The sequence below is a fragment of the Mustela erminea genome, chromosome 7, assembly GCF_009829155.1.
Source record: "Mustela erminea isolate mMusErm1 chromosome 7, mMusErm1.Pri, whole genome shotgun sequence".
Classification (NCBI taxonomy): Eukaryota; Metazoa; Chordata; class Mammalia; order Carnivora; family Mustelidae; genus Mustela; species Mustela erminea.
The window spans coordinates 22145948-22161395 of NC_045620.1; the positions used below are offsets into that span (position 1 = coordinate 22145948).

General features: G+C 51.1%; 1 protein-coding gene and 1 long non-coding RNA gene across 2 annotated transcripts in view; one reads left to right on the top strand and one right to left on the bottom strand.

Moving 5' to 3' along the window:
• LOC116595005 overlaps positions 1-15448 on the top strand; it is a 90564-nt gene that overhangs the window by 18645 nt on the left and 56471 nt on the right. The window lies entirely within an intron of this gene.
• Positions 6445-12932, bottom strand: MYL9 (myosin light chain 9). Its single transcript, XM_032350776.1, has 4 exons — positions 12826-12932; positions 9438-9647; positions 7947-8108; positions 6445-7131 (listed from the first exon to the last, which is right to left on the bottom strand). Exons 2-4 carry the CDS (start codon positions 9619-9621, stop codon positions 6959-6961), a joined length of 519 nt encoding a protein of 172 aa, XP_032206667.1. The 5' UTR covers positions 9622-9647; positions 12826-12932; the 3' UTR covers positions 6445-6958.

Consider the following 15448-nt stretch of genomic DNA (forward strand, 5'->3'; position numbering starts at 1 on the left):
TCATGGGTTTTAACCGTCATTAAAACTACCTTTACTGACTCTGTTTCTCCCCCTTCCCCCATACAACCTCTCTGTCTCTGTCTCTCTCTTTCTTTCCTGTTTTCTTTGTTGTTTGTTTTCAGACCCCATTTTGATTTTAGTTCTTGTCCAGACTATTTCCCATTGCTGGCAGCAGTGATTGGCAATTGGTTTTATGGCCTGTTTGTTGATCTCTTAACAGGGCAGTGGGGATCTATTCTCTCTCCAGGGGGAAATGTGGGCAACTCTGATTTGTTAGTTTCCTTGTTGTTGTTTTTACAGTTTGCTTGCCTATTTGCAAGCTTAAATCAATTAAGAAAACATTGAGAGAATTAAGAAAGCATCAAAAGGAGAACAGCCCATTGAGGCTAGTGGGATTTGGTGTTTCTTGGTTTATTTTGGCACATGGCTGTGGTTGTAGAACTGAAGCTGAACGTCTGCAGTATGTCTGGAGGAGTCTAAAATATTGTCCTACTTTGTAGTGTGTTAAATAATAAGTTAAATTGTAATAGGTCATAAATTTAAGGTTTGTTTTGATTGGTTTATCAGACCTCATGGGGCATATATAAATGGAAACAAAAAATTTACAGGAAATGAAGAGATAGGAAGTTCTAATAGTTTCAGCATATTAGCCTTTAAAAAAGAAAAAAATGAGTTTACATAAACATGAATTTAGGAAGATATTTTTGAATAGTTACTATTTGTTTTAACAGCTTTATTGTTACATAATTTACATTCTGGAAATGCACCCATTTAAAGTGTTCAATTCAGGGCGCCTGGGTGGCTCAGTGGGTTAAGCCGCTGCCTTCGGCTCAGGTCATGATCTCAGGGTCCTGGGATCGAGTCCCGCATCGGGTTCTCTGCTCCGCGGGGAGCCTGCTTCCTCCTCTCTCTCTCTCTCTGCCTACCTCTCTGCCTACTTGTGATCTCTCTGTGTCTAATGAATAAATAAAATCTTTAAAAAAAAAAAAAAAAAAATAAAGTGTTCAATTCAGTTAATTTTTGCATATTTAAAGAGTCATGTAACCATCAGCATAATCAGCTTCACTCCCCATCTGTGCCCTCCCTACTCCAGCTGTCAGCCAACACCGATATACCTCATTCTTTCTAGATTAGCCCATTTGGGACATTTCTTGTAAATAGAATCATGCAATATGTGGTCTTTTGTTAAGGACTTCGACTTTTTTTTTTTTTTTAATTTATTTTTTTAAGATTTACTTATTGGACAGAGAGAGATCACAAGCACGCAGAGAGGCAGGCAGAGAAAGAGGGGGAAGCAGGCTCTCCGCCTAGCAGAGAGCCAGGGCTCAGTCCCAGGACCCCAAGACCACAACCCGATCCAAAGGCAGAGGCTTAACCCACTGAGCTACCCAGGCGCCCCTAGCCTCGTGTTTTTGAGGAGTATCCATGTTGTAACATGAGTCAGTACTTCATTCTTCTGTGCTAAATAACCTTCTGGTGCGTGGAGAGGCCATGTTTACTTCTCTGTTCAGGAGTTGATGGACACTGGGGTTGTGTCTATATTTTTTGGCTCTTTTGAATAATGCTGCTATGAGCATTTGTGTAGAACTTTTTGCGTGGATGTATGTTTTCATTTTCTGGGGGGGTCTACCTAGGAGTAGAATTGCTGAGTCATATGGTAACTGTTTAGCCTTTTGAGGAACTGCTGGACTCTTTTCCGAGGTGGCTGCACCATTTTACATTTCCAACCATAGTGTGTGACGGTTCTAATTTCTCTACATCTTTCCCAACCTTGTTATTTTCTGGGTTTTAAAAATTATTATTATTATTATAGCCATTAATTTCCTTAATGCCTAATGAGTTGAACGTCTGTGTTTGCCTATCTTTGGAGAAATGTCAGTTCCTATTCTTTGTCCATTTTTAAATTGGTTATCTTTTTATTATTGAGTTGTGAGGGTTCTTTATATAGAGGTTTCTAATCAGATATTATTTGCAAATATTTTGTTTATTTGTGCTTTCTTTCTTTTTCTTTTCTTTTTAGTTATTTGTTTATTTAAAGTAATCTCTACACTCCACATGGGACTCAAACTCAGGATTCTCGAGAGTCACATGCTCTTGCAACTGAGCCAGCCATCTGACCTTGTTTCACTTTCTTGATATGAATTACTCTATTTACATTTTCGCTTATTTCTAGTACTTCCCCAGAAAAATATCCCACCTGTGGATTTTCAAATTTCTTGCATTCTGTCTTTCTCTCTTTCTCTCTCTCTCTTTTTTTTTTTAAGATTCATTTATTTGTTTTCGAGAAAGTGAACACACACAAGTGGGAAGGGTTAAGGGGAGAGGGAGAGAAAATCTTTAGCAGATTCTGCACTGAGCACAAAGCCCAGTGCCGGACTTGATGTTATGACCCTGAGATCATGACCTGAGTTGAAATCAAGAGTCAGATGCTCAACTGACTGAGCCACCCACGTGCCCCTTGAGTTCCCTTTCTACCCTTTTAGTTACTTAATTAAAACTTTATACTTAGTTAACAGTTATTTGTATTAAATTATCTCTGTTGAAGTAAACAGTGTGGTTTCTGACCCTGATCACATCCCGATACAAATGGTATTCTTTTGTATCTTTTTTTTTTTTTTTTGACATTATGTTTGTGAGGTTTATCCATGTTGATGCCTGTAGCTGTAGTTCATCTCCATTTCCTTATACATTCCACTGGTGGGGCTATTACAGTGATGCTGTTGGAGCCTTCTTGCAGGTGCCTTTCGGTGAACATGTGTGCACGTTTCTGTTAGGTGTGTAGGTTCCTAAGAGCAAAATTGCTGAGTCATGGAGTAGATAAAAGTTCCACTTTAGTAGATAATGCCAATTTGTTTTCCGAAGCGATTGTACCTGTTTACACTCCTGTCTGTAGTGTGTGAGGACTCTAGGTGCTCCGCATCCTCTCCCACCAGTACTTGGAATTGGGAGTTTTGTTCATTGTGGCCACTTTGGTGGGGTCAGCTTCATTTATTAAGTCCCTCATCTCCCTACTGTCCTATGATATACCACCTTTGTCATACATAACAAGAGCCATAAATGGGGTGCCTGGGTGGCCAAGTGGGTTGAAGCCTCTGCCCTCGGCTCAGGTCATGATCCCAGGGTCTTGGGATCAAGCCCCCCCCCCCCCCCCAATAGGGCTCTCTGCTCAGCAGGGAGCCTGCTTCCCTTCCTCTCTCTGCCTGCCTCTCTACCTGCTTGTGATCTCTGTCTGCCAAATAAATAAATAAAATCTTTAAATAAATAAAAAAAAAGAGCCATAAATGTATGGGTCTGTCCCTGGATTCTGTTCTATTTCATGGGTCAGCCTGGCTCTCCACTGTCACACCATCATTATATTTATTATAGCTTCACGGTAAGTCCTGAATTGTAGCAGTTACATCTTATTTTCCTCTTCTTTTTTTTTCTTTCCTTTTTTCTTTTTTCTTAAGATTTTATTTATTTATTTCACAGAGAGAGAGAGACAGTGAGAGAGGAAACACAAGCAAGGGGAGTGGGAGAGAGAGAAGCAGGTTTCCCGCCGAGCAGAGAGCCTGATATGGGGCTTGATTCCAGGACCCTGGGACTATAACCTGAGCTGAAGGCAGATGCTTAATGACTGAGCCATCCAGGTACCCGTCCTCTTCTTTTTCATAATATCTGGCAACTCAGGGCCATTTACTCTGATTGATTGATTGATTGATTGGGGGGAGAAAGTACAAATGAGAGCACAGGAGCAGGGGGTGGGAGAAGTAGACTCCCCACTGAGCAGGGAGCTCAATATGGTGCTCGATCCCTGGGTCCTGGGATCATGACCTGAGATGAAGGCAGGGGTTTAACCAATTGATCCACCCAGGTTCCCCTTTCTTCTTCTTCTTCTTTTTTTTTCTCCAGAGAGAGAGAGTGGGGTGGGAGGCTGAGAGAGAATTTTTTTTTTTAAGATTTTATTTATTTATTTGACACAGAGAGATCACAAGTAGGCAGAGAGGCAGGCAGAGAGAGAGAGAGGCGGAAGCAGACTCCCTGCTGAGCAGAGAGCCCGATGCGGGACTCGATCCCAGGACCCTGAGATCATGACCTGAGCCGAAGGCAGCGGCTTAACCCACTGAGCCACCCAGGCGCCCCAGAGAGAGAATTTTAAGCAGGCTCCATACCTGGCATGGAGCCCGACATGGGGCTTGATCTCACAACTCTTGAGCTCATAACCTGAGCCGAGATCAAGAGTAGGACATTTAACCAACTGAGCCACCCAGGCACTCCTCCCTATGGTTTTTAAAATTTTTCATGGATTTTTTTTTTTTTAAAGATTTTATTTTAAAGTAATCTCCATAGCCAGCATGGGGCTTGAACTCACAACCCTGAGATTAAGAGTTGCATGCTCTACCAGCTGAGCCAGCCAGGCACCCCAAGAGATAGTCTTCATGGATTTAAATGCATCAGTCCTTTCCTTTGTGGTTTCTGAGTTTTGTGGCAGACTTTGAAAATTCTGGGCATGTTTCATGGTTACCTGTAAATGTTGCCTGTGAGAGATAAAACAGTAGCTGCTGCTGCTTTTCTAAAAAGCTGCTAGGATCATAATAAATTAGCTCTCAAATAGAAAATTGCCTTCGTCCTGGCTTCTGAACATGCCGTATGCCTTCCTGCTCCCAGACTTTGTTTACTCTGCTTCCTCTGAGCTCTGCTCCCATTCCTGCACATTCCTCCTGCCTGCTGGTCCTGCCCTTCCACACACAGAACACTTCCCTTGTCCCATCCTCTGTATCCCGTCAAGTCAGGCCCACGCCAGCTTGGAAACCAGTGAGGCTAGACAGGTTCTGTCCTCCCTGCACACGGCGTGGATCTCTCCCTTTCCCTGGAGTGAAGGGGCTGTAGGCTTGTGACATTATTGCAGACTGAGGGGTCAAGACATGAGGAGGCTTGATTCTAACCCGGTCCCTGCCATCTTACAGAAAGGCTTTTGGTGTGACAGTGGCCCTGCAGAGTGCCATGTGACCTTGATGCAGAACATGTGTAGGGGCGCCTGAGTAGCTCAGTGGGTTAAGCCTGTGCCTTCGCTCAGGTCATGATCTCAGGGTCCTGGGATCCAGTCCCCTGTCGGGCTCTCTGCTCAGCAGGGAGCCTGCTTCCCCCACACCCTCTGCCTGCTGCTCTGCCTCCTTGTGATCTCTTTCTGTCAAATTAAGAAATAAAATCTTAAAAAAAGAAAAGGAACATATATGGCTAGCGCTCTGGGGGTTCTCAGAGGATGCCCAGAGTCTGCCCTACTACCTGGTCCCTCCCTTCGGACTGGCTGCAGTGAGTGGCCCTCCATCTAGGGTGGGGGTTGAGGGCATGGTCAGACTGAGTCTGCCTCAGTATTTGAGCCTGGTCAGGACACATTTGGGGATGGCTTCACCTAGAGTGGAGATCAGGGACTGTGGGGCTCCATCTGGAGGCAAGAGAGGGGGTGTTTCATGGGCTTCTGGCCAGGGCCTGGAGCTGATGTGGGGAGAGGCTTGTGGGAAGTTAGACCCTCCTCGTCAAGACACAGTCCACTTAGTGCTCAGCACTTCCTTGGTTCTGATCTCAGACCTCTGCTTTGTGCTGTGGTTGACTGGCTATGGGTGACTTTAGGGAAGGTGTCAGGATTGCACTGGGCCCAGCAGCTGCTCCCCAGCCTTTGCTGGGGTCTGGTGGGATGTTTGTAGCCCAGGTCCAAGCCCTGTGGGGGTTCTAGAGGCTGGGATCCAGCCCTCCCTCTGCCCCAGATCCACTGGGTGACTTCAGGTAGTCCCTACCCCTCTTGGCTATCTGTTCATTGAACCAGTATTTCCGTTCCTCTTGTGCCTCAGGCACTGTGGTCATTGTCCCCATCATTCACGTGTAACAGAGATCCCAGCCCTGCCCACCTTGTGTGCCGCGTGAAAACTGGTCATGTAGTTGAACTGACTCTGCAGGTGCAGAGGGCACAGCCCAGGCCACACATGGTGGCTGCCTGGAGCTGATCTCAGGGAATCCTTTAAACCCGTCGTTCCCACCTTCAGGTCCCACCTTGAGCCGGAGCTTCTGGGAGGCACCCACCTCCCTGTTCACAAAGCCTCCCTGTTCTTCCAGGACCACCTGGCTTTCCAGGAGCATTGAGGTGTCCCTGGAGATCCAGGCTCTAATCCTAAAGGCTGGGTGACCTGACCCTGGTCTTCCTGGTGCCACAGAACCACCCCACAGAGATACACTGTGGTGATTCCTGAGGGTCCTCCCCACTTGGGCCTCTCTCTCCCAGGAGGACTGTTTTCTGCAGCACTTATGTCTGCCCCCGTCCCCATTCCTGGTCTGGTCTCAGGGGAGCCTTACCCCAGCTGGGAGTGGGGGAGGGGTCTGGGCAGCCACTAGGGACAGGAGAGGGCAGGAGATTCTTTAGGGACTAGGAGCTCCTCTATTTCACCCCAACAACAGACACACAGACCCAAAGCAGTGCTCAGACTTCTATTGGAGACTCTGCCTCCCCTGGGTCCAATTTCCAGCCTACATGCGTCTTCTGGATTATACTCATGGTGGAGTGGCTGGGCAGGGCACAGAGGAGGGGTCTGGCATCCTGTTCTGAGAAGCGACCTTGGTGAGCTTTGTGGCAGTGGCAGTGGCTGGGAAAGAGTGGTCATTCCCTGTGTGGGGGTGCACGTGAACTTGGGTCCAACAGGACACAGGGCCCGTCCTGTGGTGAGCAGCCATGAGGCCAAGCTCCTGAGAAGACAGTCCTCTCTTGGGGTGGTGGGAGGTCACGGTGGAACACCTGCCTCACATTGGCCTTGCACCCCTTGCCTGGCACTGTGTGCTTTCAGCCTGTTCCTCCACGGGGAGCTGGGCCCCTAGCCCCTCAGAAGGAGGATCCCCTGAGAAAATCCTGTGGGGTCACGGGCATGGAGCACAGTGAGTGTGGGGAGCAAGAGAGTGGAACAGGGGCCTGGGGCTGGGGGGCTGGGGTGGCCTAATCGTCCTTGTCCTTGGCCCCATGCTTGAGGATGCGGGTGAACTCCACGTAGTTGAAGTTGCCTTTCTTATCAATGGGTGCCTCTCGGTACATCTCGTCCACTTCTTCGTCTGTGAAGCGGTCTCCCATGGTGGTGAGTAGCTCCCGAAGGTGGTCCTCGTGGATAAAACCTGGGGGCAGGGCCAGGGTCCATGAGATAGGGACTCAGGCTGGAACATCCCTCACACCCTCACCATGTGGTCCCTCAGCAGTCCTTGCAGTGAGTCTCTGGCTAGTTCAACTCTTCAGGGCCCCAGAGGGAGGGGTTCTGCAGTGTTTCTGTGGGGTCCTTGGGCCTGTGAGTGTGTGGGCTGGATATGTCTTACTTTGACCTGAGCCCTAGAGTTCCACTGCCTGAGTTTGCATGCTCATCCCCTTTCCTGGCTGTGTGACCATAGGCAAGTTATTTAACCTGTCAGTGCCTGTTTGATCTGGAAAATAGAGATGAAAATGTGCCACTCTGGTAGGGGACCATGAAGGTAGTCAGGAAGATGTTCTGATTGGGCCTGTGGGCACCGCGAAACTTCTGAAATTGGTGCCAGGGTCACTCTGCCTGTCTCTGGGACAGACCAGCTGTGGGACAGAAATCCTTTGTGAGGTCTGAGGATGGGGGCTGGTTTTTGCACCTTATTGGCCAGAAGGGCCTGGAATGATTTGGTTTCTGGGGAGGTCTAAAATGGGGGCATTGTGCTGGGCCAACAGGTAAACTCGGGATGTGGGAAGCCTTAGTGGATGTGGGCTGTTGTGGTCTAGTGTCTGGGGGAAGGGAACAAGGACACAGCTTAGTTGCAGCTACGGAAATCCCAGCAGATGGGGGATTTCTGTTCTGACCTTTGGGGACAGGGGCCCTGAAGTCCCTGCGCAGCCCCACTTGCATCCTTGGGGATACCCTGGGTAAAATACTCAGCCCCAGCCCTGTCCAGGCCTCCAGCGGAAGGCTGCTGACCTGAGGCCTCCTCGTCGAAGCAGGCGAAGGCGTTTCGGATCACGTCTTCAGGGTCTGTGCCGTTCAGCTTCTCCCCAAACATGGTGAGAAACATGGTGAAGTTGATGGGCCCTGGGGCCTCGCTCATCATGCCCTCAAGGTACTCGTCGGTGGGGTTCTTCCCTGTGGCAGGTGGGACATTCCTGCTGTCACTGCCCTGTCCCCTCCCTCCTCCCTGCCCCCTCCCTTCATGGCCGGTGAGAATCCCACAGGCAGGAGACGATGAGCTCTGTAAACTGTAGAGCGTCTTGTTGGGATGGTCAGCGTTCTGACTGCTCCCTCCCCTGGGCTCTCCAGGCCGCTTTGACCAGTTAAGGCCTCTGGTCCGGATATCCATGCCCTCCGGGGTGTGAGGGCCGCAATGTACTGACTGCCTGCGGCATCTGCAGCCCAGCCTGCCTGTCTGGGTTAACTTTCACCATGTTGTGAGGTCACCGAAATGCCCCAGTCACATCTGTGTCGCAGGATAGCGGGGAGATTAAAGACACTTGTGCAGCTGCTGCTGTTTGTGTTATGGGCTGCTCTTGCTTGTTAACCGGGGTTGATGTTCCTACCAGAAGGCCACGCCTGACCTGCGACCCCACCGACAAGAGCTACAAACAGGAATGCAAGTTTTTCTGGATAGAAGCCCAGGGTCCCACGTCAGCCCCCCCAACTCAGGGTTGCCCAGTCCTCCCACTGGACTTCCTGGGCGTGTACATGAGGGCCTTGGTCACCACTTCACAGGAAGGGAAATGGGCAGAGTGGGTGGCCCCACTGTGAGGGGCAGGGCCAGAGACTCCCTTGGGCCTGTCTGGCCTCAGTGCTTGGGGCTTGACAAGCACAGGCTGCCTCCTCTTCTGCCAGAGGCTTCTTCTCTCCCCCAGCCAGTGTCTCATCTGGTTGAAGGGTCTGCCAGGAACCGGGGCTCAGGGTGGTATCTGTGATGAGCACAGGGGAGATGTGGGGGTAGGGCCACAGGGGGTGGGGTTCCCCATCTGAGCAGGTTCCTGAGCTCTTTCAGCTCTAAGATTCTGATTCTAGGGAAGTGGCCGGAGTCAGAGAGGCTCTAAGGACCCGGCATGGGTGACTTCTGAAGGAGGGAGGCACTCTGGCCTCCCCTCCAGCCTCAGTTCTCCATCTGCACAATGGAAGGTCTGTGCAGTTCCAACTTTCTTTAGTCACTCATCCTTTTCTTTAAATGAAGTGGAACCAGGCAGCCCAACCACAAATCTGCCTGAGGCAGTCTGGCTCCAGAGTGAGCCTGTCTGGGTTCAGATCCAGTGCCCAACTGCTCCATGCCTCAGTTTACCTATCTGTTAAATGGAGAAAGTACTGGCATCTGCTTGCCAGGGTGGGTACCACCTGTCTCTACATGGAAAGGACTCCATACGTGTTGAATAGCCCACTGCCTGTTTCAGTTGCAACCCTCACAGGACCCACTTGGACCCCAGCCACCCCGTCCCTGCTCACCGAGTGAGGCCAGCATGTCATGCAAGTCTTCCTTGTCGATGAAGCCATCTCGGTTTTGGTCGATCATGTTGAAGGCCTCCTTAAACTCCTGGATCTGGGACTGGTCAAACATCGCGAAGACATTCGATGTGGCCCTCTGTGGCCGCTTCTTGGTGGTTTTGGCCTTGGCCCGCTTACTGGACATCTTGGCTTCAGGTGGGTGGGGCTTCCCTGCAGGAAGTGGGTGTTGGGGGAAGAGCCTAGGACCCTGGGTCAGGGGATCTTCCTGCCTACTTAAGCCTGGCTGTCAGTGCCTGGACCTGGCATTCAAGGCCTCCCATAGGCTTGGGGCTCCTGTCACCCAGCTCATCACAAAAGCAGACAGGCGTGGGCTCTGCGATCATTAACAATTTCTCTACCTCTCTGAGTTTCCTCATCTGGGAATGGGGACATGAGGAATGCCCAGCAGCAGGGAATAATTCGTGCCCGAGAAGCCCCTGGAATGGTGCCAGGCACAAAGTAAGCTATTTTTGCTGTGGCTGTTTGGGTAAGACGCTTAGGACTGGATTCTGTGCCAACCTGTCTTCGCTTTCTCTCTCTTAATTCGTTATAGCATTTACACTGTCCATCTCTCTCCCTCCAAGTGAGAAAGTGGGCTGAAAAGTAGAAGGCTGTGAGGTTCCGGCCAGCTCCTCCTCCTTGCTCCAGCAGCAAGGAGCTGGATCAGTGGCCCTGCATTCCTGACATTCTTGTCATCTCCTCCTCCTTCTCCTCCTCCTGCTCCCTCCTCCCTCCTCCCCATCCCTCTGTGTTCCAGGCTCTGGATGTTTTAGAAGGCATATGCTCTGGGAAGTCTTCCCTCCCCCAACCTGCCCACACTTGACCAGCCCCTTAGGTGGGTGATAGACCTGATTTGTTTTCACTCTGCCGTGCTTATAGGGGTATGAGGCTCCCCTGGGCTGGGAGACCCAGCTTCTTGTCACCCTTGTCTAGATCTGGCCTCCTAGCTTCCAGCCAGTCTCTCCCAACCCACAGAGATCCAGACCTGTACCACCTGTCATTTCACCTTGAAGCCCTTGAAAGTTCCTGGAATAAATAGGCCCCTGAGCCTAGCATTCAGGACCCTGCGTGAACCCCTCCAACCTTTTGCTCTGATTGACCATGGGACCCTTCACTGTGTTCCTCTAGCTGCCTGTGATTCTGCCATGCTGGACCTCTGGAGGTTTCCCAGACAACCTCAGACTGACTTTCTTGGTCACCCCCACCCTGAACACCCTTCCTTTTCCAGCCTAGTTCTTGAGACACCCCCTTGGGGAGCATTTCCCACACCCTTGGTCTGACAGTAAGCACTTAGAGGTCTTCCTCTCCCTCCCCTGATTTACTAACAGGCTAACAGATGGTTGTTTAATGAATAGCTGTGAGGGCAACTGCAGCCAGGCTATTGCCCCCACTGCACAGATGGGGAAACTGAGGCCCAGCAAGGTGCTCTTTCCCTGAACCTGTTATGGCCTGTGAGGACTCTTCCCCTGAAGATGTAGAGCTGTATTCCCTTCAGCTGGGGCAGTTGTGGGCGTGGCGGAGGCTCCAGGATTACTGTCCCCCTTTCTCCTCTGCCCTTGGTTGAGGGCTTCCAGGAAGTCTCTGCCTGTTTTTAGCCCTGAATGGTGCCAGGCCTTTATCCCATGACTCTGTTCCAGTCGTTCTCAGACTGTGGTGTTTGAGCTCTTAATCCCTGAGCAGGGATCCTGGCCAGCCCCGACCCTTCCACAGGGCCACCTGTAGGCATGACACACAGGCTGCTGTGTGCCACTGGCCTGACACACCTGGCCCTGGATGATTCTCATGTGGCTCGGGGTGGGTAGACAAAAGCCCTTCTCATCTGACCTGGGTCGGTGTGGGGTGGTGGCATCAGCAGGGGTTTTGTGCTTTGAGGGCCTCAGTCCTTCCCTAAGCCTGTTGATCACTGGGAACTTGGATTCATGGCACTAACAGAAGGCAGCCAAGAAGTAGTCCATGGCCATGAGAGGCTGTGATGGTTATCATCACTATTGCCAACCCCATCCTGTCTGCACAGCCCCAGAGAACACACAGCCTGCACAGCCTGGAGAACAGAGGAAGCTGCAGCCGGAAGCAGGAATGGCTAGGACCTCGCCCACTGTTGTGATACTGGCTGGGCTCTTCTGTCTTCAAGGCCTCCCCCTTCCCCACCCTCTTTGATCCCGAAGCGATATCGTGGCTGAAAGCACTGAACTTCAGGGTTTATCCATCCCAGCAATGTTGGGAAGCAGGGTGAGGGCACCCCCTCCCCCACCTGACTGTGCAGTTTAAGAAGTGATGCCCAAGAAGGGAAGTGGCATGCCCACGAGAGGGATAGAGAGCAAAAGCTTGGGCTACGCTTGGGCTAGGCTTGAGTCAGTGGGTGATAATGGCCAGCCCTTGGCACCCCTGATGCCTGAACACAGAAACACACATCCTGAGAGGCTTGTGGTGGGCCTGCTGCAGCTGAGGGCTTTCTGTGACCAGAGGCAGCTTCTAGGCGGTCAAGAAAAAGGGGTCAGAGGCAGGCTAGGTCCTTAGCCCTAGAGCCATCCCCTCCTGCTCCTGGAGGTTGTAGACACTAGGGATTAGATATAACTAGTGTTTGGCTGCAACTAGGTGCCACCTCCCCCCTTCTGGTGTTTGAAATCCCCCCATAACAGCAAAGACAAGGCCTGTGTCCCCCATTATCTCGTCCCTATGGCTGGTAGTACCTGATGCCTTGCTAGTAAAATCACCTCCTCTGTGGCTGAGTTATATGACTCATTCCTCAGGGCAGTTGTAGGGCTGGAGAGGGGGGGTAGAGAGTCCGAGGTCCCCCCTCGGACCTGGACAGAGCCCAGGTCCCTGTCCAACCCCCAGAGCCCTTGGCAGACCCTCTCCACCCAACAGGCATATTTGGGCGGATGTTGGAGCGCGTAGAACCCCCAAGTGCACGCACACAGCGTCGGTGTGTGTGGAGGGACAGATTTTCTCCCCGGCTCCATCCCTCTCTTCTGCCCCAGGAGTTCTGGAGGAGTCTCCAGGAGACTTAGAAGGCTCAGTTTCCTGTCTGACACATGGGTTTACTGGGGCAGGGAACACCGGCGACCACATCCCCCCCCCCCTTCTGGACCCCCCAGAGCTCTGGATTTGGCTCTGAAACTCCATAATAAAGGGGCAGGGCCTGGCAGAGTTCCCTCGCCAAAGGACCAGTGGCTACCCCAGTCTGGAACAGTTTCCCTGCTGCCCACCCCCCTGCCAGAGTCCCGGTCTGCTCCGCAACTCGCAGCCCCAGCCCTATGAGGGCTGCCCTCGCTGAGACCCTCGGGCATCCCTGTCTGTGGGGCTGTCACACCGCCTCGTCTAGCTCCCCCGCGGCCGCGACTCCCACCTGGTGTGGAGAAGGAGCTCTCTCGATGTGCGGAGCCGGTGCGGGGCGGCGGGCTGTCGGTCGGCTCCGGGCTCAGTGGGCGGGGCGGCGCGGGCCTTACAAGGCAGAAGAATGCGCGCGGCGGGGCGGGGCGGTCTGTACTCTGGCGCAGCCTTATTTGGCCTTGACCCACTGGCCGAAGGCGGGGGCGTCTTCCCTGAGTAGGCAGGGGAGGTGATGCGGGGCAACGCTGCGACCGCTTGCTCCTGATTGTTAGGGGAGGGGGATTTATTGGGCTGCCCTTTCCTCCCCATTGAGGCAGGCACAACACCTAGGGGGCATTCTCTAGTTCTCAGGCCCTCCCCCCAACTTTCCCCCAAAGGCCCCCACTGCCTGGCCCATTCCCGTGGGAGGGCTTTCTTCCATTAGGCCAAGTATGGCTTTTGTCACCAGTCCAAAAGAAGGCATGTCAGATGGCTCCGCCATCCTCATGTGAAGGGTCATTCAGGTCCCTGCTGGTGTGGGGGCTCACGTGGGGCTTGGGTAGGAGGACTGTGCTGGGGACAGCCCACCTCTGCCAGATCACTGTCCTTTCCTGCTGGCGTCAGTTTCCCATAAAATGGGAGGGTGATGGTGAAGATTCAGGAAAAAAGAGTGGCCAGAAAGAGCCAAGTAGCACCCTCGGAGCCAGTGAGAGGGGCAGGGGCTGGGGGAGCCTGGGGCTTCCTCAGGGTGGCAGCACCCCTTACCCACTCTTGTTGGCATTAGTCCGAAGAGGGAGTCAGAGAGGACAGACCTCCTCCCCCCCACTCCCCCATTCTGCATCAAGTCCTGTCCATCACTTTGACCCTTGCAGGAACACCCTACCCACCTGGACTCCAGGCATGCTTTCCCGTCCCTCCCCCACCCCCAGCCCACTGAGGAGCAGTGCAGACCTTCCAACACCCAGTTACTTACTCTTGTCGAGACGAACCGACATCTTAGGTGTGGGGCACTGTGTTGGGTGCTGGGGAAACAGCACTGAACTAAAGTAATCACCCCAGGGAAGCAGTTTTTATGAGGGAACTACGATGAACGAGTAGCTCCATGGCTTGGGGAGAGAAGTGAGTTCCTTGAAGAAGAATAAAGCAGTTACAAAAGAGAGAGAGGAGGGTGCCTCCTGTGACATTGGGACAACCAGAAGTCATGCCCAGGGAGGGTTTGAGGCAGGTAGGGAGAGTTTGCCAACTCCTGGTCTAGGAGCAGCCAGAGGGGAGTGTGACTGGGGAGAAGGGTGAGAGATGAGCTCTCAGAAGCAGTGGGGACGTAGCCTGGGGCGCCTTGTAGGCCTCCATGAGACATCAGAGTTCTGAGCAGAAGGATGGCATGGTCTGGTTTATGTATTAATTGAATCCATCTGGGTGAGACCAGCGAGGAGCTTTCCGGCAAGTGTTCAGGCTAGGGTGGTAGCAGCGGGGCGGGGGAGAAGGGTGGGGTTCTGGAAATATTCTGAAGTTGCATCCAGTAGGATTTGCACATGGATTGGAATGTGTGTGAAAGAACAGAGTCGAGGTTGATTCCAAGGGTTTTGGTGTGAGCGGTGGGAGAGAGAGAGCTACCACTTTCTAACATGGGTCTACTGTGGAAGAAGTAGGTTTGAAGCGAGATCATAGTTCTGTTTTGGACCTGTTCATTTTTTTTAAAAAAAAACAACAGTTAATTTTGAAATAATTTCAGACTTTGTATGGTACTTATACCTTTATTCTAAGAGTTCACCCAGATTCTCCAATTGTTGACATTTGGCTTTATTATATCCTCTTCTGTGTGTTTATGTGTATGTGTGGATATCTTGCTCCCACCAACATCATTTGAGAGTAACTTGCATTCTTTATTACTTTTTACCTGGAAATACTTCAGTGAGTATCTCCTGAAAAGGAGATTCTTTTCCAAATCCATAGTACATTTATCAGTATTAGAAAAAAAAAATTTTGGGGGCGCCTGAGTGGCTCAGTGGGTTGAGCCGCAGCCTTCGGCTCAGGTCATGATCTCAGGGTCCTTGGATCGAGTCCCGCATCGGGCTTTCTGCTCAGCAGGGAGCCTGCTTCCTCCTCTCTGTCTCTCTGCCTGCCTCTCTGCCTACTTGTGCTCTCTCTCTGTCAAATAAATAAATAAAAAGTCTTTAAAAAAAAAAAAAAAAGGAAAAAAAATTTTTTTTTTAAAAAAGATTTTATCTATTTACTTGACAGAGACAGAGAGATCACAGGTAGCCAGAGAGGCAGGCAGAGAGAGAGGAGGAAGCAGGCTCCCTGCTGAGCAGAGAGCCTGATGCGGGGCTCGATCCCAGGACCCTGGGACCATGACCTGAGCCAAAGGCAGAGGCTTTAACCCACTGAGCCACCCAGGTGCCCCTAGTATTAGAAAAATTTTAACATTGATTTAATACTGTTACCTAATTTACAATCTATATTCAAATTTTGTCAATGATCCCAATAATGTCCTTTACAGGAATTTTTTTCTGGTCCAGCAGCCAATCTAAGGTTATCATATTTCTTTAATTTTTGTGTGTGTGTGGAGGGGGTGTAAAAAAAAAAAACAACAAAACATAAAAATTACCATTTAAGCATTTGAAATCTGTAGTTGGGGGTGCAGTAAGCACATTCCTATT